Here is a 22,241-nt window from a genome sequence, read left to right on the forward strand (position 1 = left end):
CATCAATGATGAAGGAGAATAATTGATCGACTGCCTCCTGCATGCCCCACACTGGGGATCAAGCCCGAAACTCAGGCATGTGCCCTTGACTGGAATCAAACCCGGGACTCTTCAGTCCATGGACTGACACTCTATTCAATAAGCCAAACTTGTGAGGGCTTAATGGTACCAATTTTAAAGAGGACTTATTGACATGATCAATTTTATTTCAAAGCAAGACATTGTATGACAAAACAGAAGACACATTAGGAAGAGGAAAGACTAGAGCAGGGGTCCTCAAACTTTTTAAATAGGGGGCCAGTTCACTGTCCCTCAGACCGTTGGAGGGCCGGACTATAGTTTAAAAAAAAAAAAAAAACTATGAACAAATTCCTATGCACACTGCACATATCTTATTTTGAAGTAAAAAAACAAAATGGGAACAAATACAATATTTGTATTTGCATGTGGCCCGCGGGCTGTAGTTTGAGGACCCCTGGACTAGAGGGACATATGTGTGTGGGTAGAGAAGAGGAACCAGCAGCAGCAAGGAGAACAGGAGGGAAGAAGGAAGGGCAGTTGCTAGTTGTGGCAAGTAAGTGGTTTTATTGTGGAACTTTATCAAGGAGGTGTAATATGCAACATAAGTGAGGATAAGTAAATAAAGTTAAGACCCTGAGGGTGAGAAGAAGAGGAAGAAGAAGAAGAAGAAGAAGAAGAAGAAGAAGAAGAAGAAGAAGAAGAAGAAGAAGAAGAAATTAGATGACTCACACCGAGAGGCAAATATATATGTTAACAATAAACTATGTACAATATAACAAGACCACATTGAATTGTGGGAAAGGAGAATGACAGTGAAATTAATATAAATTAATGTAAATTTTTAGTGACTTGAATGTTAAAAGGGAAATTGAGGAGGGCTGAAAGAAAAATTAATAGGTAAACAAACAACCTTATTTGCAAAAAATAATATAGCTTAGCTGGTGGATAAGACAGGGGTAAAAGGATGCTTCAGCAATATTAGATCAGCAAGGATTATAAGGAATCAATTTCTGGGCTGGGTAAGCATGACAGCTAGTATCATATTGCGCTAAAGAAACAATGTGGTAAAGGTCTGTGGTCTCTAATTAGGAGGCAGAAGTAAAGTATCATTGCTATTCTCACATATTTATACTCAATCAGAAATGCATAATGGTTACAAATCGAATGTTTTTATTTCCCTAAAATTCAAATGTTGAAATAATTAATTGGATGAGGACATGTGTTGTTAGAGTTCTGAGAGAGCTTGCTCCTTTTTGCCATGTGAGAACAAAGCAAGAATATGGCCCTGTATGAACCAGGAAACAGGCTCTCACCAGACACATAACCTGACTATGTGGGTGCCCTGATCCAGCTTACAGAGCTGCAAAAGATAAATTTCTGTTGTTTATAAGCTACCTACTTTATGGTAAAATATAGCAGCCCAAGCTAACCAAGATAATAATTATTAACTTGTTATTTCAATCCATTAAGATAAAACATACACTTTTCTTTTGATCTTGTTCTCACTATTTGGTAAAAGATGTAGAGAAGATAAAGAACATTGCTGAGAGAGAAAATGGCGGAGGTATAAACGGACGTGTCCTGTGCCTTGTCCTGGAGCAGATAAGGGTGAGCAGATGAAACGGGTAACATACAGCCCGAATATGCAGAGGATATTCAGCTGAGAGACAGTCTGCAGCTGGGAAAGACAGAGAACTCCCAGAAAAAAAAGGACGGTTGGAGACTGTGGCTGAAACCTCTCTGGTGCGCCGGCTAAGCAGTGGAGACCGCGCCATCTTGAGTGGCTGTTACCGGCATCCAGAGATCAGCTACTAACCTGGAAACAAGGGATCTCAAGCAGCGTGACTGCGTGAACTCAGACTAGCACTGCTTCTTCTCACGGAAAGGTTAGACTTCCCCTAAAGGTGCGGTTTGCAATTCAGGTTGGAGACAGGACCATGCGTGCGCGTGCACGCTGGCGCGCGAGCATGGGGCAAAATCTGCACCCCACAGAGTCCGCAGCTGTTGGGACCACCGTGACCCGCGAGTGGGGAAGGGGCCCAACGGGGCTGCTGGCAGAAGGGAACGCTAAAAATAAGCCCATAGCTGGACTGGATGTAAAAAAGCAGCCTTGGATTTTGCCAGTGTGCCGGCTGCTTGGTGCCAGGGGCGAGTGGATGCCCGGAGACTGCAGGCAGACCTGGAAGGTGGAGGCTTGCGAATTCGCACAACCTATCAGGCTCTTGTTGTTACAGTTCCCCTTAGATCCGTGCGTTTGACTATTAAACCCAGTGCATGGGATTCCCCAGTTGGGATCATTCGCAGAGCCTGTAGGGGAAAGTTCTTTTTGGGGATCCTGGGAAACAGAGCGGGGAGTAACGATTAAAGAACCAGCTCTGGGTAGTGGACTTTCCCAAACCAGTTTCAAGTACCATAGAGAAAATAAACCCTACTGATAGAGAGGACTTATAGCCTTGGAGGTCAATCCAGACACACTGCCACCCAGAGGCAGAGCCACGAACTGTCTCTTCTGTAAATATAAATAAAAGCAGTCTGGTGAACAAATACAACCTGCCTTAAAATCAGGACTGTGGTTTATGGCACGGAGGGACAGTGTATCGCAGGGAAATTTAAGACTCTCATGAATGCCTGGCAGGACTAAGGTGTGCCAAAAAGAAGAGTAGAACATCTGAAGCACCTTCACTACTGCACATTTTTATCTTTTTTTTAATTCTTTTTTTCACCATTTCATTAATAACCTATTTCATTTTTTTTCATCGCCTCATCTTACCTTTTTAATTACTACATTTTTAACCAGTATTATTGCTATCATTTTACCATTTTTTCAAGTGTTATTTTTTTTTCTTTATTTTATTTTGGGATTAGTGTTCTACACTCTATTTTCATCGTTCCTTTAGCATCATTTCTCTCTATCTCACCATTACCCTTAAGCCAAAACTCTCTTCCTCACTTTTCCAGTTTTGTTGTCCTATTCCTCTTACCCTATTCCTGCTTTAGATTTTCCCTATTCCTTCTTTTTACCCACTGTCTAAATTTCACCCTACTTATATATCTAATTTCCAATCCCTTGCTCTGAATCCATATACACCTCTCTCTTATCTTTCTTCACTATCCAATTTATTTTCTCTCTCTCTCTGTTGTTTTGCTAGTGTTTGCTTGATTTTGAGTATATTGGGTTATTTTTATGCTTGTTTGGGAGATTGTTTTGTTTTTCATTTTCATTTTTCTGTTTTGCTTATTTTTTCTTTCTCTGGTTATTTTTGTGCTTCTTTTTTCCCTTGCCTCGCTTGATAATAGAGGTTGTTTATACTTTGCATTAATCTCCAGGGATCTGCTGCTGGAATTCGTTGGGATTAGTTGCGGTTCTATTAGAGTTTTCTCCTCATACAAATAGCCTCTTCCCCACCTCTACTTCATTCTCTCTCTTACTTTTTTTTCTTCTCTCCCTTTTCCCAATCTCATTTCGGCACTCCTTTTTGTTTTTTCTTTTTCTCTTTAATCTTTTTCTCTTTTTTCTTCTTTATCCCCTAATTCTCTTTGCTAGGGTGGTCACCTTTATTAGGGGTTATTAATATCGTGAATACATTTATGTCCAGTGCCTTGTACATTGTGCCATGTTTGGATCATGGTGAAACAAAGAACCAACCTACATATGAAAGAAAAACAGGCGTTATCAGAAAAGGAAGTAAACGAAATGGAGGCAAGCAACCTGTCAGAGAAAGAATTCAGAGAAATGGCCATAAGGTGGATGAAAAGAATGGAAGACCAATTCAACAATATGTGTAGGAACCAAGAGGAAATGAAGAAAAACCAAGAAGAAATGAAATATGACATCACTGCTATAAAGAACTCAATAGAAAGCATCAACAGTAGACTAGAGGAAGAAGAGGAGCACATCAGTGAGCTAGAAGACAAGGTAGGAAAAAATACTCAAACAGAACAGCTTCTAGAAAAAAAAATTAAAAAGCAGGAGGAGAGCCTAAGAGAACTCTGGGACAATGCTAAACGAAACAACATCCAAATAATAGGGGTGCCAGAAGGAGAGGAAACTGAGCAAGGAATAGAAAACCTGTTTGAAAAAATAATAACAGAAAATTTCCCTGATACAGGGAGGAAAAAACTCACACAAATCCAAGAAGCTCACAGAATCCCAAACAAAATGAACCCAAAAAGACCGACGCCAAGGCACATAATAATTAAATTGGCAAACACCAACGACAAAGCAAGAATCCTAAAAGCAGCCAGAGAGAGACAGAAAGTTACCTACAAAGGATCCCCCATCAGACTAGCGACCAATTTCTCAACAGAAACACATCAGGCAAGAAGGGAATGGAATGAAATATACAAGTCATGCAAAGGAAGGGTCTGAATCCAAGAATACTGTACCCAGAGAGGCTATCAATCAAAATTGAGGGTCAAATCAGGAGCTTCACAGACAAAAATGGTCTATGGGAGTTTATTACAACCAAACCAGCAATGCAAGAAATGCTAAAGGGTCTGCTGTAAAAAGAAAAAATAGGGAACAAAGAAGGAACGTAGTGGTAAAGAACAAAACTGGTGACTAACAAGTTTCCATCAATAATAACTTTAAATGTAAATGGATTAAATGCCCCAGGCAAAAGGCATAGGGTAAATGAGTGGATAAGAAAACATGACCCATATATCTGCTGTCTACAGGAAACCCACCTCAGAAAAAAAGGCTCACACAGACTGATGGTGAAGGGATGGAAAAAGGTTTTTCATGCCAATGGAAGTGAAAAAAAAGCCGGGGTAGCAATATCTGACAAATTAGATCTCAAAGTGAAGGACATAAAAAGAGATAAAGAAGGCCACTTCATAATACTAAAGGGAGCAGTCCAACAAGAAGAAATAACTCTAGTAAATATATATGCACCCAATATAGGAGCACCCAAGTATATAAGAAATCTTCTGGAGGAGATCAAGGGAGAGATTGACAGCAATACAATCATAGTAGGGGACCTAAATACCCCATTATCACCACTGGACAAATCCTCTAAACAAAAACTCAGCAAAGAAACATCAATCCTAAATGACTCACTAGATCAGATGGAATTAATTGACCTCTTCAGAACATTTCACCCCAAAGCCACAGAACATACATTATCCTCAAGTGCACATTTGTCATCTTCAAAGATAGACCATATATTGGGTCACAGACAAAGTCTCTTCAAATTCAAGAAAATTGAAGTCATATCAAGCATCTTCTCAGACCACAAAGGCATAAAACTGGAAATCAACTACAACAAAAACAATCCAAAAAAATCAAACACATAGAGACTAAATAGCATGCTATTAAACAACAACTGGGTTACCAGAGAGATCAAAGAAGAAATAAAAAACATCATGGCAACAAACGACAATGAAAACACAACAATCCAAAACCTATGGGACACAGTGAAAGCAGTCTTGAGAGGGAAGTTCATAGCTCTACAAGCCTACTGCAAGAAACAAGAAACAATGAGAATAAATGACCTAACTCTACAACTCGAAGAGTTGGAAAGAGAGCAACAAAAAAAGCCCACTGTAAGCAGAAGGAAGGAAATGACAAAGATCAGAGCGGAGATAAACGACATAGAGACCAGAACAATACAAAAGATCAACAAAACCAAGAGCAGGTTCTTTGAAAGGATAAACAAGATTGATACACCTCTAGCCAGGCTCACCAAGAAACAAAGAGAGAGGACCCAAAAAAACAAAATCAGAAATGAAAGAGGAGACATACCAACAGACCCCATAGAAATACAAAGGGTTGTTAGAAAATACTATGAACAACTCTACTCCAACACACTAGACAACCTGGAGGAAATGGACATATTCCTAGAAAAATACAACCTTCCAAAACTTAATCAGGAAGAATCTAAAAATCTCAATAGGCCAATAACTATGGAGGAAATCAAAGCAGTCATCAAAAGTCTTCCAGCAAACAAAAGCCCAGGGCCAGACGGCTTCACATGGGAGTTTTACCAAACATTCAAGGAAGACCTAAAACCTATCCTCCTCAGACTATGTCAAAAGATCCAAGAGGAAGGAGCACTTCCCAGCTCATTCTATGAAGCCAGCATCACCCTAATACCAAAACCAGATAAAGACATTACAATGAAAGAGAATGATAGTCCAATATCCCTCATGAACATAGATGTCAAAATCCTCAACAAAATCCTAGCAAATCGGATCCAGCAGTACATCAGAAAGGTCATACACCATGACCAAGTGGGATTTATCCCAGGGATGCAAGGATGGTACAATATCCGCAAATCAATAAATGTGATACATCACATAAACAAATTGAGAGTAAAAAACCACATAGTCATATCAATTGATGCAGAAAAAGCATTTGAAAAACTCCAACACCCTTTCTTGATAAAAACTCTCAGCAAGATAGGAATTGAGAGATCATACCTCAACATAATAAAAGCCATATATGACAAACCCACAGCCAACATCATAATCAATGGGCAAAAACTAAAACCATTCCCCCTACAAACAGGAACAAGTCAGGGATGCCCCCTCTCATCACTCCTGTTCACCATAGTACTGGAAGTACTAGCCGTTGCGATCAGACAAGAAGAAGAAATAAAAGGCATCCAGATTGGAAAGGAAGAAGTAAAACTGTCCTTATTTGCAGATGACATGATACTGTACATAGAAAACGCTAAAGACTCCATCAAAAAATTATTAGACTTAATAAATGAATTCGGCAATGTAGCAGGATACAAAATTAATGCTAAGAAATCCATGGCACTTCTTTACACCAATAGTGAACCTACAGAAAGTGAAACTAAAAAAGCAATCCCATTTACCATGGCACCAAAAAAAATTAAAATACCTAGGAATAAACTTAATTAAGGAGGTAAAAGACTTATATGCTGAAAACTAGAGGAAGACATAAACAGATAGAAGAACATACCATGTTCATGGATTGGTAGAATAAACATCATCCAAATGTCCATACTACCCAAAGCAATCTATAGAGTCAATGCAATCCCCATTAAATTACCAACGGCATATTTCACAAATCTAGAACGAACGTTCCAAAAATTCATCTGGAATAAAAAAAAGACACCGAATAGCTGCAGCAATCCTGAGAAAGAAGAACAAAGTAGGTGGGATCTCAATACCAGATATCAAACTGTATTACAAAGCCACTGTTCTCAAAACTGCCTGTTACTGGCACAAGAACAGACATATAGATCAATGGAATAAAATAGAGACCCCAGAAATCTACCCAAACCACTATGCCCAATTAATATTAGACAAAGGAGGAAAGAGCATACAATGGAGTCAAGACAGTCTCTTCAATAAATGGTGTTGGGAAAATTGGACAGATACATGCAAAAAGATGAAACTAGACCACCAACTCACACCATACACAAAAATAAACTCAAAATGGATAAAAGACTTAAACGTAAGACGGGAAACCATAAAAATACTAGAGGAATCCACAGGCAGTGAAATTGCAAACATATGCCAAAGGAATTTCTTCTCTGATAATGCTCCTAGGGCAATGGAAACTAAAGAGAAAATAAACAAATGGGACTACATCAAAATAAAAAGCTTTTGCACAGCAAAGGAAATCTTCAACAAAACAACAATAAGACCCACTACATGGGAGAAGATATTTGCCAATGATACCACCGATAAGGGTTTAATTTCCAACATTTACAGAGATCTCATGAAACTTAACAAAAGGAAGATAAACAATCCAATAAAAAAAATGGGCAACGTACCTAGATAGACACTTTTCGAAAGAGAACATACAGAAGGCCGAAAGACATATGAAAACATGCTCAAAATCACTAATTACACGAGAGATGCAAATCAACACGACAATGCGTTATCATCTCACACCTGTTAGAATGGCTATCATCAACAAATCAACAAACAACAAGTGTTGGAGAGGATGTGGAAAAAAAGGAACCCTTCTGCACTGCTATTGGGAATGCAGTCTGGTGCAGCCACTGTGGAGAACAGTATGGAGCTACCTCAAAAAACTAAAAATGGCACTCCCATTTGACCCAGTGATCCCACTACTAGGAATATATTCCAAGAAACCAGAAACACCAATCAGAAAGGATATATGCACCCCTATGTTCATAGCAGCACAACTCACCATAGCTAAGATTTGGAAACAGCCTAAGTGCCCATCAGGAGATGAGTGGATTAGAAAACTGTGGTACATATACACAGTGGAATACTATGCTGCGGTAAAAAAGAAGGAACTCTTGCCTTTTGCAACAGCATGGATGGAACTGGAGAGCATTATGCTAAGTGAAATAAGCAAGTCAGAGAAACATAAATACCACATGATCTCACTCATTTGTGGATTATAGAGAACAACATAGACTGATGAAAAGGGACAGATCCAAAGACTGAGAAACAGCAATCAGGCTATCATTCGCCAGAAGGAAAGTAGGAGAGGGCGGGGGTAAGGGGAAGAGATCAACTGAAGGACTTGTATACATGTATATAAGCCAAACCAATGGACATGGACAACAGGGGGATGGGAGCATGAGTGTGTGGCATGGGGGGGGGAGGTTGGGGGTTAATGGGGGAGGGGGGATGAGGACACATTTGTAATACCTTAACTAATAAAAAAATAAATTAAAAAAATAACATTGCTATTTGCAAATTACCCATTTTGTATAATACTAAATAGGAATAGCATCCCAAATGGTCAAAAGAGGAAAAGGAAAATAAGCCCATGTAGCTGCTGGTTGGGGTGTAATAGGCTCTTGGAAGTCAGGGATTTCCATACTGCCTTTCATGTTATTTGTATTCATGTCCTATCTCTAGAACTAGATGATATAACATTCCTTGAGGACAGAGAAGGGTATATATATCCATGTGGATAGAGCAGCATGAGTATTTTTAAAAACAGCCCAAGGACTCTCAATTTAGGTTTAACTTTCTTAGTGCTCTAATATTTTTCACATATTATTTTCCATTCTTTCCTTGCAATAGGGTCATATAAAATATGTGGTTACTTACCATTATAATAGTATTTCACTGAGTATCATTAAATTAGATTCAGAAAGGCATAAGCCTAGATTTTATTTTAACAAAAATTTGAGCTAAAACAGATTTTAAGCCTTATTTTGTGAGGTTTATATATTGTTGAATTCCCCCATAGTTCTTGGTGATATACTTTGTATACAGCAGGTGCTCATTAAATATTAAACTACTGAAGATATTAAATAAGTTATTTTAATATCAGTAGAAATCTTCTGGGGAATGTGTTGGGAGAATGCTTCAAGACAGGAAAAAGCCAATGAAACAGTTTATTAAATAAAAGTGTAGGAGGAACCTAGAAATAAAATGTGTTACTCTTGAGGGGAAATTTTGCAGTTTTTAAAAAAAGTTATCTTGGTTATTCTAGTTCTAGAAAAGTATACAAAGTTAAATTTAAATTTAGAAAAGATTGTTTTTAAAGTTGCCAGCAAAATTGTACACAAAGTGCAGAACTGACAGAAGCATGACTTATTTCATTTTAATTCAAGCACTCTAGAAAGAGGGGGCAGAAAGCCACCATCAGACAGAACAAAACAAAGCTGAAAGGGTTGTTCAGAATGGTGGGAGGAAGAGCACTGAGTAAGAACACTTGGGAGGACTTCAATCAGGGCCAGTCATGAATAAGTAGCACTTCCAGAGCCTTCAGGAGGACCCCCATGGGGGGTCTAATCTTCATTTAGCCACTCAGAATATGGTCATAAATTGGGGTGTTAACTAAGATGTTAGTATAAACTAAAATAGGCTTGATGTCTGAAGGGACAAAGAAATCCTCAGACTTCTGATAGTGGGAACAATCACAAAACAGACACTTTTTTAAAGCAAAATGAACACATTCTTGAAGTGTGGCTTATTTGAAAGATTCCTAGAAAGGACCAGAAAATAAGTAACTAAACTGTCTGAACCCTGAAGTCCCAAGCCGGAGAAGTTTGGGACTTTTATAAAAGGGAAGGGAAAGCAAGTAAAATCGCAAAAAGTATAGGAGAAGTCACTGAAGCAGCTGAGTGGGTACACAATTTATGCCTCTGTCTTAATGTTTTTAAATCTTGTTTCAAATGGCATTTAAAATTTAAAAGTTAATATGCAAATGTGAACTTACACTCACATTTATATTAATTAAAAATCACTTATTTTAAAAAATAAACCTAATGAATAAGAGAGTCTCATCTCTTACATTCAACTGTTAGGTCACAGAAGATGACAGTACTGCACCTGCTCTGAGACAAGGAATCAGCTGAAACCTGACCTCTGCTCGTTCAATCTTAAAACAGCAGGTATTATGTGTTGTTTTGTTTTATTTTGTATCTTACTATGTCTTGGGACTATTCCAAGTGCTTTCTGCATTTCTCTTGATCTTCACAAAAACTTCATAGATAGGTATTCTTATTTTTCTCACTTTATTTATAGCCATGAATACTGAGGCAAAGAGAGTTATGCTAAGTAATGTGATAATGCCTATGCTACAAATAGATGGTTAAGCCAGAAATCAAAGCCACACACTTTCAATCCAGGGTCCTGTCTCTCTCATTTCCAACATTTCACCTTTTAAAATAGCAACTCAGTAACTCTGTATGACTTCATTGTACTTGTCTGCACAGTGTTCATTGTTTTATTTATGCCCCCATGTCCCACTGTAATGGAAATCCCATGGCAGCAGGGGTCTTGTCTATTTTGCTCATTTGCTCATCACTTACTTGCTAAGAAGGGGCCTCATATATAATAGGTACTCAATACATATCTGTGGAATGAAAAATGAATCAATAATTTATCATACCCTAAATTTCAGGCATGAAATAGTGATAAAAAATATTGAAGGTCATGGCTTTCAAATTGTGTTAATTAAAGCAGAATTACCTCACGGCTACCAGTTGTAGCTGACGGGGAGTCTGGGTGGGTAGGCAGTTGTGAAACTGTCTCTTCTTTTATCAGGGAAGTGCTACTTCATATGCACTGAAATCAAAGAGATCTGAGTTCAAATACAGACTCCTGGCTAGCCCAAGTGTCTTTCTTTTGTCAGTTCATTTTGTTCATTAGATTCCATATATAAGTGACATCATGTGGTATTTGTCTTTCTCTGACTGGCTTATTTCACTTAGCATAATAATCTCCAAGTTCATCCATGCTATCACAAAAGGTAAGAGTTTCTTCTTTTTTCATGGCTGCACAATATTCCATTGTGTACATGTACCACAGCTTTTTTTATCTACTCATCTACTGATGGGAATTTGGACTGTTTATAGATCTTGGCTATTATAAGTTTCTTAACCACTTGAAAATAATCAGTTTCTCATGCAAAATTGTGATGATGATAGCATCTAACTCACAGTGTAAATAAAAGGATTAAATGGGGGTAATGTGTATGAAACAATGCATGTCATAGCTTTACACAAAATACATTTTAGAAGTTATTCTCTGTTTCTCTCTGTCTCTCTGTCTCTCTGTCTCTCTCTCTCTCTCTCTCTCTCTCTCTCTATATATATATATATATATATATATATATATCTGTTTCTCTCTCTCTCTTTCTCTCTCTCTCTCTCTCTCTCTCTCTCTCTCTCTATATATATATATATATATATATGATTTTTTAAAGAAGCAAATAAAAATATTATGGCTGAGTTTATCAGTACAAAAGTACATCTGTGATTAGTAAAAAGCTCTGTTACTTTGGATATCTGTTCAAATGAATACCTATGTAGACTTTCAAATGATCAAAGTACTTGTTAATCCTATTTAATAATAGACATGGTAATTAACCATATCTCCGAGTCGCTTCCCATTGGCTAATCAGGACGATATGCAAATTAACTGCCAACCAAGATGGCGGCCAGCATCCAGGCAGCTGAGGCGAACAGGAGACTTGCTTGCTCCAGTGAAGGAGGAAGCCAAGGTTCACCGCCTGCTGCTGCTGGGCTCTGAGCTGCACTCTAAGAAACATTGTTGCAAGTATAGAAGCTAAACAAAACCCATGCTTTCAGCCAGCCAGCCGAGCTGGAGTTGCAACAGAGTTTCAATTATAGAATCCAAACAAACCCAGATACCTGCTTTCAGCAGCCGAGGCCTCAGAGCTGGAGCCAAGCCTCAGAGCTAAAGCCAGCTCTCAGCTCCAGTGATAGCCATAGAAGGTAAATAAATCACAGAATAAAAAAAAAAGAAAAAAAGGAGAGGTTGGGAGCTTCAGTCAACCGCCAGCGTGAAAATGGCCCTCAGCCCCTCACCCAGACTGGCCAGGCACCCCAGTGGGGACCCCCACCCTGCTCTGTTCGTGACAGGGGGAGGCGCCCCACCCCCCTGATCGGCCCTACCCTGAGCGTGACCGGGGATGGCAGCGCAACCTCCTGATCCGCCCTGCTCTGTGCATGACAGGGGGCGGCGTCCCAACTCCCCAATCGGCCCTGCTCTGAGCCCGACCAGGGGCTGCACCTAGGGTTTGGGCCTGCCCTCTGCCACCCAGGAGCGGGCCTAAGCCAGCAGGTCGTTATCTCCCGAGGGGTCCCAGACTGTGAGAGAGCACAAGTGGGGTTGAGGGACACCCCCCCCCCCCAGCCCGCCAGTGCACAAATTTTGTGCACCGGGCCTCTAGTCAAATATATTAGACAGACTTATCTAGGCTAATCAGACCTATTTTATGTTATGTGTACTTCAGATTTTGGTTTTGTCTAAATGCACATATTGAACTGAATGATATAAACCAAAGTTGAACTTACAATTGTTTTAAATTAGTGACTTGTAGAGTTTTTCAACAGATTGCTGTAACCAGACCTTCCACCCCACATGCCGTTTGGCATTTCCACTTTGCCACTGCTCCCATAGAGGTGGGGTCTATGTCTCCTCTCTTTAAATATGGGCTGGCTTATTTCAAACTGTCACTGCAGGGTTTCCAGATAATCCTAAGACTGCAAGGACCTTGCAGCTTCTGTTTTCATCCCCTTAGAAGCCAATTATCACATAAAGTGGTGCAATTACCTTGCTAGAAAGATCATGTAGAGCAGTGGTTCTCAACCTTGGCTGTACATTAGAATCACCTGGGAATCTTTTTTAAAATCCTGATTTCTGGGCCTCATCCTCTGGAAATTCTGTTTCTTTGTTATGGGGTGGGGCCACATTAGTAACAAAGAAACAGAATTTCCGGAGGATGAGGCCCAGAAATCAGGATTTTAAAAAAGATTCCCAGGTGATTCTAATGTGCAGCCAAGGTTGAGAACCACTGATGTAGAGCAAGGATGTCAAACTCAAAGGCTAACATGGGCCAAATAAACAAGCTTAAAGTTTATGTGGGCTGCAAAAAACAAAAGCTTCAATTTTCATAGAAATGTAGGTTTATTTTGATAGCGATACAAAGGGCTTAATACAAAGGGCTGAAATAAATGAGTAATAGTTAACATAAAGTAATAGAACACTTTAATAAAAATTAACATTTTTTTCTTGAACATTAACTTACCAGATACTGAATAACTGCACAAATTAATAAGCATAACGCAAATAAACCTATTTTTCTTGTTCTCCGAAAGTGAAATATTTCCTGTTGCACACACCAAACAAGTCAGTACAAGACTAATGACATAGCAATCAGCTGCTAAAATATTTGCTGCTAGTATTAGTGGAGGGAAATGGTGTGCCTGCGCATAAGGTCGTAGGGGAAATGAATGCAACATGAGTATTAGTATAGTAAACAGTCATTAGCGAATGTTGTAGTTTGTTATTATTAATTATGTATAACAGGATATTGTAAAAATTAAGTTATGAAATTTTTATTAAAACATTTCTTACATACTGCTATATTAGCTGGGCCACAAAAATATTCCTTGTGGGCTGCGTGCGGCCCATGGGCCACGAGTTTGACATGCTTGATGTAGAAAGACAGACAGACCTAGATAATCCCTAGCTGCTCTAGCCAGTTCAGGTGAGGCACAAAACACATGAGTGCAGTCATCTTGAATCCTAGATGGGCCACCCCACTTGACCCCATATGGATGAAAGACAAGCTTTACCTGATGAACCCTAGTCTGATTGCAGAACACTGAGAAAAAAATGATTTTTAAACAATTAAAGTTTGGGATGGTTACTTACACAGCAATAAATGCCAATTACTCCAACTAGTCTAAGTGCCTGGATATGACCATATAATCATGCAGAAGAATTAAAACTGTGTACCAGCCAATAGATAAAGACTGGAAATAACTCAATAGCCCTCAGTGCTAGTACTGGCTTCCTCTTTACCTGTTATGTCACTTATTAACTGTGAACCTCCTTTAGAGAATAGAGATAATGACAGCTATCTTACACAACTGTCTCAAGACTGTATCAAATAAGCAGAAAAAAAGCATATTTGAAAACTAATGAGAATTATTCAAAAAGAATGAACTACTATTATAATTTGTAAGTGTGCTCCTACAGAGGTACTTTATTCACTAGCTTATCTACTTATAATAGCTCTTCTGCTTACTTTCTTCCAATTGATAAATTTCTGTTAATCAGCTTTTCTTTAAGGAAATAGTCAAAGTAGTTTAATATCTCCTAAATGAAAATCAGTGCACAAAGACATCAAATATTATTAAAGAAATGGCAAGATGAATATTGTAATGGCCATTTTGTATCTGTAAATGTGATATCTAGCTTATTTTAACGGCTATACTAAAATCTCATGGTATATTCAATAGTATTATATGTGTTCCATTAATAAGAAGAAAATATCCTCAAACATAATTTCTAATTTACAAGCATATGACAAGTTCATGCTGCTGAACAATTGGACTCGATAGTATGTCTTAGAATGATAGAAGGCCGCTATTAACACTATCATAATTGTATACCTATTGCATCAAATCTGACATTTCAGTTTAATATATTTTGCTGAGTGAGCACACCATTTTATGGCTTCCTAGTGAAATAAAAACTAACCCAGATGTTTTCACTTTTCAAATATAATTCACTGCAAGGTTTTAAAACTGCCATCTCTTTTCTTCCGTTTTTCTAAAAGATTGATGCCCTGGCATTTGTTAATTCCATGAGAGCTTATAATGGGTCAATGACTCAGTGGTGAACCCCTCCATTAACTGTATTAATTTACACTATGTCACCTTAATGTCATTTTGTGGCAGCTACCTTTTCTGACATCTACATAGCTATTCAAAAGTAATATAACAGCTATTGAACGCATTAAGGAAAATTAGTATAAGAACTTCACTAAGTTGAATGTCATTGTTACTGAAAATATACTGGAGAAATAAAAGATATAAAGTAAAAACTAACTGGTTTGTTTTAACTCTGCAAACATCTCTCCTGAGAAGCCACTTCACCAACAGTCCTCTGCCCAGCTTGTATTCATTACCACCAGAAGACTGACATTAATAACGAGAGACAGAATAAAACCATCTACTCTGCTCTAGTTATCTCTATGTGATTGTCTAAGTAGATATCGTAAAGATACTTTTCTTTAAAAATGGAAAATCATTTATTTACAATTATATCACATAGCTGTTTAGTTTTACAGCTTAGTGATAAAAAATAGAAAGCTTAGCAAAAAAAAATAGTTAGCAAAACTATTATTACTCTTGGTAACATTCTTTTTGCTAAATATGCTATTATTTTAGGGGGAAATATTGTACACTTGAATCAATATATTTAAATATGAATTTAGAAAATCTCAAAGTACCACCAGTATTACAAAAAATTTTTAAACATTCCCTCAATGAGAAACACAAAATTCTTATGCTAGAAGGAAAAGATTGATATATTTGAACACACACACACACACACACACACACACACACACACACACCAACAACCTAAACATAATTGAAATATAGTAATACTAGAGGCTCGGTGAACAAAATTAGTACATGGGTAGGCCTGGCTGGTGACCAGGGCCAATCAGTTCCCTGCATTCCTGCCTCCCCGCCTCCTCCTTCCGTTGCCACCTGTAAGCCACCACCATGTGGTTCCCCCCATCTACCTGCCTCCTCCTTCCCTGGCTCCCTCAGGGCCCCACCACCACTGCTGGTCGTCCACCATGTTCTGCGCCAACCCCTGGTGGTCAGTGCACATCATAGCAAATGAGCAAACTCCCGTTCTCCCAGTCAAACTCCTGAGGGGACACTTTGCATGTTAGCCTTTTATGTATATAGACTAGAGGCTCGAAATTCATGCAAGGGGCTTGGTCCCCACCACCACAGCGGCCGCCTCTGCCTCAGCCCCTGCCACCAGGGCTTCATCCAGAAAGACATCCGGTCTAATTAGCATATTATGCTCTTATTATTATAGATAGCAAAACTGAAAGACTGAGAAGTCATATTTGCAATGAAACTTTTTGCAATTTCAAGGATCTTTTTCAAATCAATGAAAATGGGCAAAAAATATGAGCAAGTTTACAAGTCAATAAATATATGAGGAATGCACAACTTAACTCATAATTAATGAAATGCAAGCCAAAACAAAGGCAACTCCATTTTCACTTACCAGATTAGCTAAAGTTATGCTGTTTATTAATAATAGCTTATTAATTAAGATATGCATAGTCTTACATAGATGGAGGCACAGGGAAGGAGACATCCACACACTGTTGTATGGAGTAAATTATCAACTTTGGGAATCATGGTCTGGCAATACCTTTCAAAATTAATAATGTATATATAGCCTTGGAAATCATACCTTACATGGATACACAAAATTCATCAGGATGTCTATGTAAGAATGTTTATTGTACCTTTGGGTTTAATAGAAACAATTAAAGTTACAAAGACAAACAATCCATTAATAAGAGATTGTGAAAATAAATTATTGTATTGTATGAATTGTGCAGCCTTTAAAAAGAAAGGGACTACATGATAATATTTCAAGATACATTATCATGAAGAATAAAAGGTTTAGGGTGGTAGCAGAGAATTGAAAATGACAGCAATCCATGTCGTGCTGAGCTGGGGAAATGCACTTCTCATGAATTAATGAAGTCGGGGAATGGAGGGATGATACCTGTTTGTATTCATGGGCTACTTGAGAATAAAAAATAAAATACCTTCCATATTAGCAAAGCACCATTGGTTTTTGTCCTTGATGATGTCACCCCAGAGCCAAAGATCATAATAACAAAATGTAAATGTTTCTGAAAAGTTTCAGAACATGTAAGAATTCTCCTAGCACTTTTAGAGGGAAAAGTTTAGTATGGGCATTGATCATCAGAGACTGACATGCAACTTGGTGAAATGTTTGGTGATCAAAAGCATCAATAAAATGCTCAAGATAGAAAATAAAGTCTAAAATTCTATCTACATACATAAATTAGAGTGACTAACTGATGTATGTGTAGGCTTGTGAGGATGAATCTTTGAATTAAGTTGTAAAGCCAAGTTTCTTTCTTTCTCACCCATTTTTTTGGATGTCAACTAGAAGTGGATAGGCATTTTTAGTTAAAAGAGTTTGCCATTATATTGTTACAAAACTCTGAATTAAGATATGCATAGTCTTACATAGAATAGGAAGTCTTAGAATATAGGTAAGAATATTTAACTCCCATATAACATATTTATTGAATGCTTTTTATGAACACTGCAAATTCTAGAATCCTATGGACTCCCCATTTCCTTTTAATTCTAAAAATGTTATTAAATATTAAACAAACTCTCTCCCTGATTTTACTGGTCTTAAATCAATTTAAATGATGATTTTTGAGTTTAATTTCTCAGTGAAGTTATAAGTCTGTTAAGAGGACAATGTGGGCCTTAAGAGTTTAACATAATAAGGATACATGTTAAATTATTTTATTTCTAAGTGTGAATATGTCGTGGGTATAAATTAATATTCACTTATGCAAACTTAATGGCAACAAATAAAACACATACATATGCTACATACTCCTGGGATCCTTTGTTTTTTGCTTTCAAATACAACTGAACAAAAGTTGTATCCATACACTTTTCTTATAGTTCAGCAACACTATAATTGCCTTTTAAAAATGTTTGCAGTAAATAAGCATAAATAAGAAAATTATAATTTTGACTTTAATTCACTGCTTTTGTTGGATTAAGACCCTAAATGGAATGATATTATAACATTTTTATATCACATATGATGACAGTAATGGGGAAAAATCTGCCTTTAAGTAAAAGGGCTTAAAATAAGAAACACATATATCAGTGCAATAACCTGGTCATTTAATCTTATTGTCGGGGGGCGGAGGGGAAGGTGAGAAAAATGAGAGAACAAATGTATTTTATTTTTTTGAATACAACCATTTTTTAAACAAAAGTCCATATAATGAGTAAAAAATCTTTATATTTAACAATAGTTAAGCAGTATGAACTGTAAAACTGCTCTTCTCTCTGGCTATTCCTAGATATCTTGTGTGTGTTGGTTTAATCTAATGTGTATTGTTGCAAGTGTCCCCAGGCACAGTCGAGTAAAAGCTAAGGCTGTACAGAAGAGCCTACATTTTAAATGGGTCTTGTCATTAATGCTTTATTAATTGCCCCAGGCTACATAAACCCAACACAGGGCAAGCTATAACAATATGACACATTAAGGACAAATCCAATTCCTGCTGTGTTTTATGGAATGGGCCAAAAATTGAGTTAACAGCAGGAAAGTCAATTTATGGGCTTTTCTTTCCACCTCCAGATTATTCTATCTAAATAAGTAGGAATTTTTTGAAATAATGAAAGTACCTTAACTGAATAATATAATATAAAAGAATCCTGAATCATTTTCTATAAACCTCAAAATTATTCCCTTTTAGGATAGATGTACTACATAATTTTAAAAAAATTATGAAACAAAGCTGCAGTATACAATGCCTTATATGCCCACTTAAATTTAAAAATTAGAATTTCAACATACTTTTTATCCTTACCTGAGTATATGTTTATTGATTTGAGAGAGAGAGAGGAAAAGAGGAAAGTAGGGAGGGAAAGGGAGAGAGAAAGAGAAACATTGATGTGAGAGAAAAACATCCATTGGTTGCCTCTTGTACACTCCCGGACCAGGGATGGAACCCACAATCTAGGTATGTGCCCTTACCAGGAATCCAACCAACAACCAACTTTTGTTGTACTGGATGACACTCCAACCAACTGAGCCACCGGACAGGGCTCAACATATGTATAACTTAAATTAACATCAACATATATAAGAGCCTACCTTTACATCAGAAGTATCTCTCTGGCTAGTTCTCCAAGACCTTGCAACTGATGAGAAGGTTCGATTTGGATGGTCAAATTTTCCATCATTTGCATTAAGGAAGAAGGTTGTGAAAGGTTCCTAAGCAAAAAGAAAACAAAAAAGACAAAAGACAAAATTTGACCTTCAGTCCTTTGTAAAATATGACTCTCTTTTCTTTTTCTTTTTTTCTGTTATTTCTCACCTGAGGATATTTTTTCATTGATTTTCTAAAGAGAGTGGAAGTAAAGGAGTAAAGAGAAGAGAAACATTGATTGGTTGCCTCCAGCACATGCTCCCCCTGTGGCCAGGAATCAAATTGCAACCAGTTATGTGCCTTTGACCAGGAATCAAACCGGAGACTCTTCAGCTTGCCGGCCGATGTTCCAACCCATTGAGCCACACCAACCAGGGCAAAATATAACTTTTTTTGAAACCCCTCTTGAGGTGGAAACAGTGTAGGGTCCTGGAAAGATGACCACGCCAAGGAATCAGCAGGTGCTGGTCTGGGCCTGACTAGGTCAGTCAATGTCATTCTGCAACCTTGGTAGGTCATTTTGCCTTTTGGGCTTCAGCCTTCTGATCTACGAAATGATGAAGTTATAGTGCTATGTGATTTTATAAGTGAGTTTGCACTACTGGCCATTTACAACTCAGATTTTCTTCCTCACAGCTAAGGTCATACGTAGTAACATTGCAATAAGAAAATCATCCTGACACTGGTTCATGGCAATATGGAATTAGGTAGGGAACATCCATCTTGGATTACCCATCAAAGTCAACTAATATACTCCTACCACATTATGGTCTGATGATCATTTTAAAATACCAATCCCTGCTTGAAGTCCTCCCATATTTTTTCAGAGCTCTTAGGAGAAACTATGAACTACTTAATTTGTCCTAGCTTTCTGTGACATGTCTACAATGACAGTGTCTGTCACCCAAAACATGTTCACATAGTTGGAAACCAAGAAATAACTTTACCATAAGGTCCTAATGTATTTAATATTAATGATTTTTCTGTAGTTGTGTTGGGAGAGGCATTATTGCTGATGTCATTAAATTTGCTTACAAATTTAGAGGGATTAAATAACTTCCATTCTTACTAAGGATTTCTTAGCTATCTATAACAAAGATAAATATATATTTTCTTTTTCATGTTCAATTTTTCACTCAAGTCTAGGATGAATGATGTCACTTCTAGGTTCAATAATGCTAAGAAATCTTTTCTAAATATTTAGGGTTTTTCTTTAATATATACTAGTAATCTCTTCATTCTTCTATATCCATAAAACATTATTTTGCCCCTTTCAAATCCCATTTTTTCTATTAGCCATAAAGTCCAGCTGTCTGGCAACAGCTACAAATATTTATCTTCTTCAGTACCTTCCTATAATTAAGTGTGGTTAGATGTCATCAACTTTATAAATTTGTAATGTATCACCAATATTTCATGTTCACTGTTGAATGACAGGAAAATATCATGAAAGAGAAAAGATGTAGAATGATAGATATAACAATGTATAGGTAAAGGGGGTGAAAATCAGATATACATCCTGGAATTCCATATTACTGTTTAAGATTTCAAGTGATATGAGAGACAGATATCACCAAAATTAACTTAGGAAAAAATTATGAGATTTCTTTCACTAATTAATTTGCTTTTTAGAGTTTTAACTCACTATTAAACACAAGGTAGTTAATGCAGTGTATCTTATCACTAAATTAAATTAAAGTGAGAATATTAAAATTCTATACATAGCAATAGTAAATTGAATAAAATGTGACAAATCTAAGTTTGAATCTGGTGGAACCATTTACCTCTCTTAGACAAGTTACTTAATCTCAAGTAGTTGTATTAAGCATCTTGGTTCCTTCATCAGTATTAACTTGGAATGACAATACCTTAGGGGTAATTAAATAAGATTAAATAATATTGAGAAAGCTTGGCGTATCTTGCCTGACACAGAGTTATAAAATGACTACCAGCTTTATGTACTGTGTCAAGTATTCATTGCTGGGCTCAGCCCCAGAATGCCTATTCCTTAGACAACTCTTCCAGATTCAGATTCTTAGTTCCTTAGGTCTTACTCATCTTTGAATCCTTAGTTCCCAGCACAAACTTAGCTCATAGTTAATGTTGAATACAAGTTTGTTGGGCACACCTAAACCAAGATAGTGTTGGAAGATGGAGTATGGCTGGGTAAGAATAAGATATAGTTATCCTTGTTAGTTCTTAACCACTAGTTTGACCAAAAAGTTGAATGTTCAGAATCTACTTCATTATTCTAGGATGCTGATTTTTATTTTTTTATTTTTTCCACTTTAGATAGTAGATAGAGATTAGTCTAGAGGGGTCTTTATTTCAGTGATATTTTTAAAATATATTTTTATTGATTTCAGAGAGAAAGGAAGAGGGAGAGATAAAAATATCAATGATGAGAGAGAATCATTGATCGACTGCCTCCTGCACGCCCCCTATTTGGGGGGGGGGGCAATCCTGCAACTCAGGCATATGCCCTGATCTGGAATCTAACTAGTACTAGTAATTGCTGGGTTCCTGGGTCAACACTCAACCACTGACATAACCTATTATATAGTTGTGAGCAAAGTCCCATTTATACATGTAAAGCCTTACTTCTTATCATCAACTATTAAAAGCTGATCTCTACCACAACCTAAATGATCCTTCCTGGTTTTTAACCCTTAACAAAGACCTGCCAAGAATAGCACAGATGGGCATAGTGAAAAGAAATCAGAAATTGAAGAATTATTTTTATTTTTAGTTTTGAAGTTTATGGATCTAGTGGTTCCTAAAAGCAGATAACACTAAAGAATTCTGTTTCATTGTTTTAAGTAGCTTTTAAGAAGATTTGATTAACAGCTGTTTTAGGGTCACAGACTACATGACATATAATTCTCATTATTCCTGAAGGCCTCCAGCTGCTACACTGGTAGAGTGTACACTAATAGAAATTGATAACCTATTTGTTTATGAGTGAGTATTGATTTCTCAAGCTCTGATTGCCACAGAGAACCTTTTTCCA

The 22,241-nt window shown here is 37.3% G+C and overlaps 1 protein-coding gene across 5 annotated transcripts in view; it reads right to left on the reverse strand.

The window, feature by feature from the left end:
• Positions 1 to 22,241, reverse strand: part of NBEA (neurobeachin) — a 990,744-nt gene that overhangs the window by 95,875 nt on the left and 872,628 nt on the right. For all 5 annotated transcript variants that reach the window (XM_059684425.1, XM_059684424.1, XM_059684423.1 and 2 more), the window contains one exon: positions 19,177 to 19,296. In XM_059684425.1, coding sequence (XP_059540408.1) covers positions 19,177 to 19,296 — 120 coding nt within the window. The remainder of the gene's footprint in view (positions 1 to 19,176; positions 19,297 to 22,241) is intronic.

Source organism: Myotis daubentonii, chromosome 2 (genome assembly GCF_963259705.1).
Source record: "Myotis daubentonii chromosome 2, mMyoDau2.1, whole genome shotgun sequence".
Lineage (NCBI taxonomy): Eukaryota > Metazoa > Chordata > Mammalia > Chiroptera > Vespertilionidae > Myotis > Myotis daubentonii.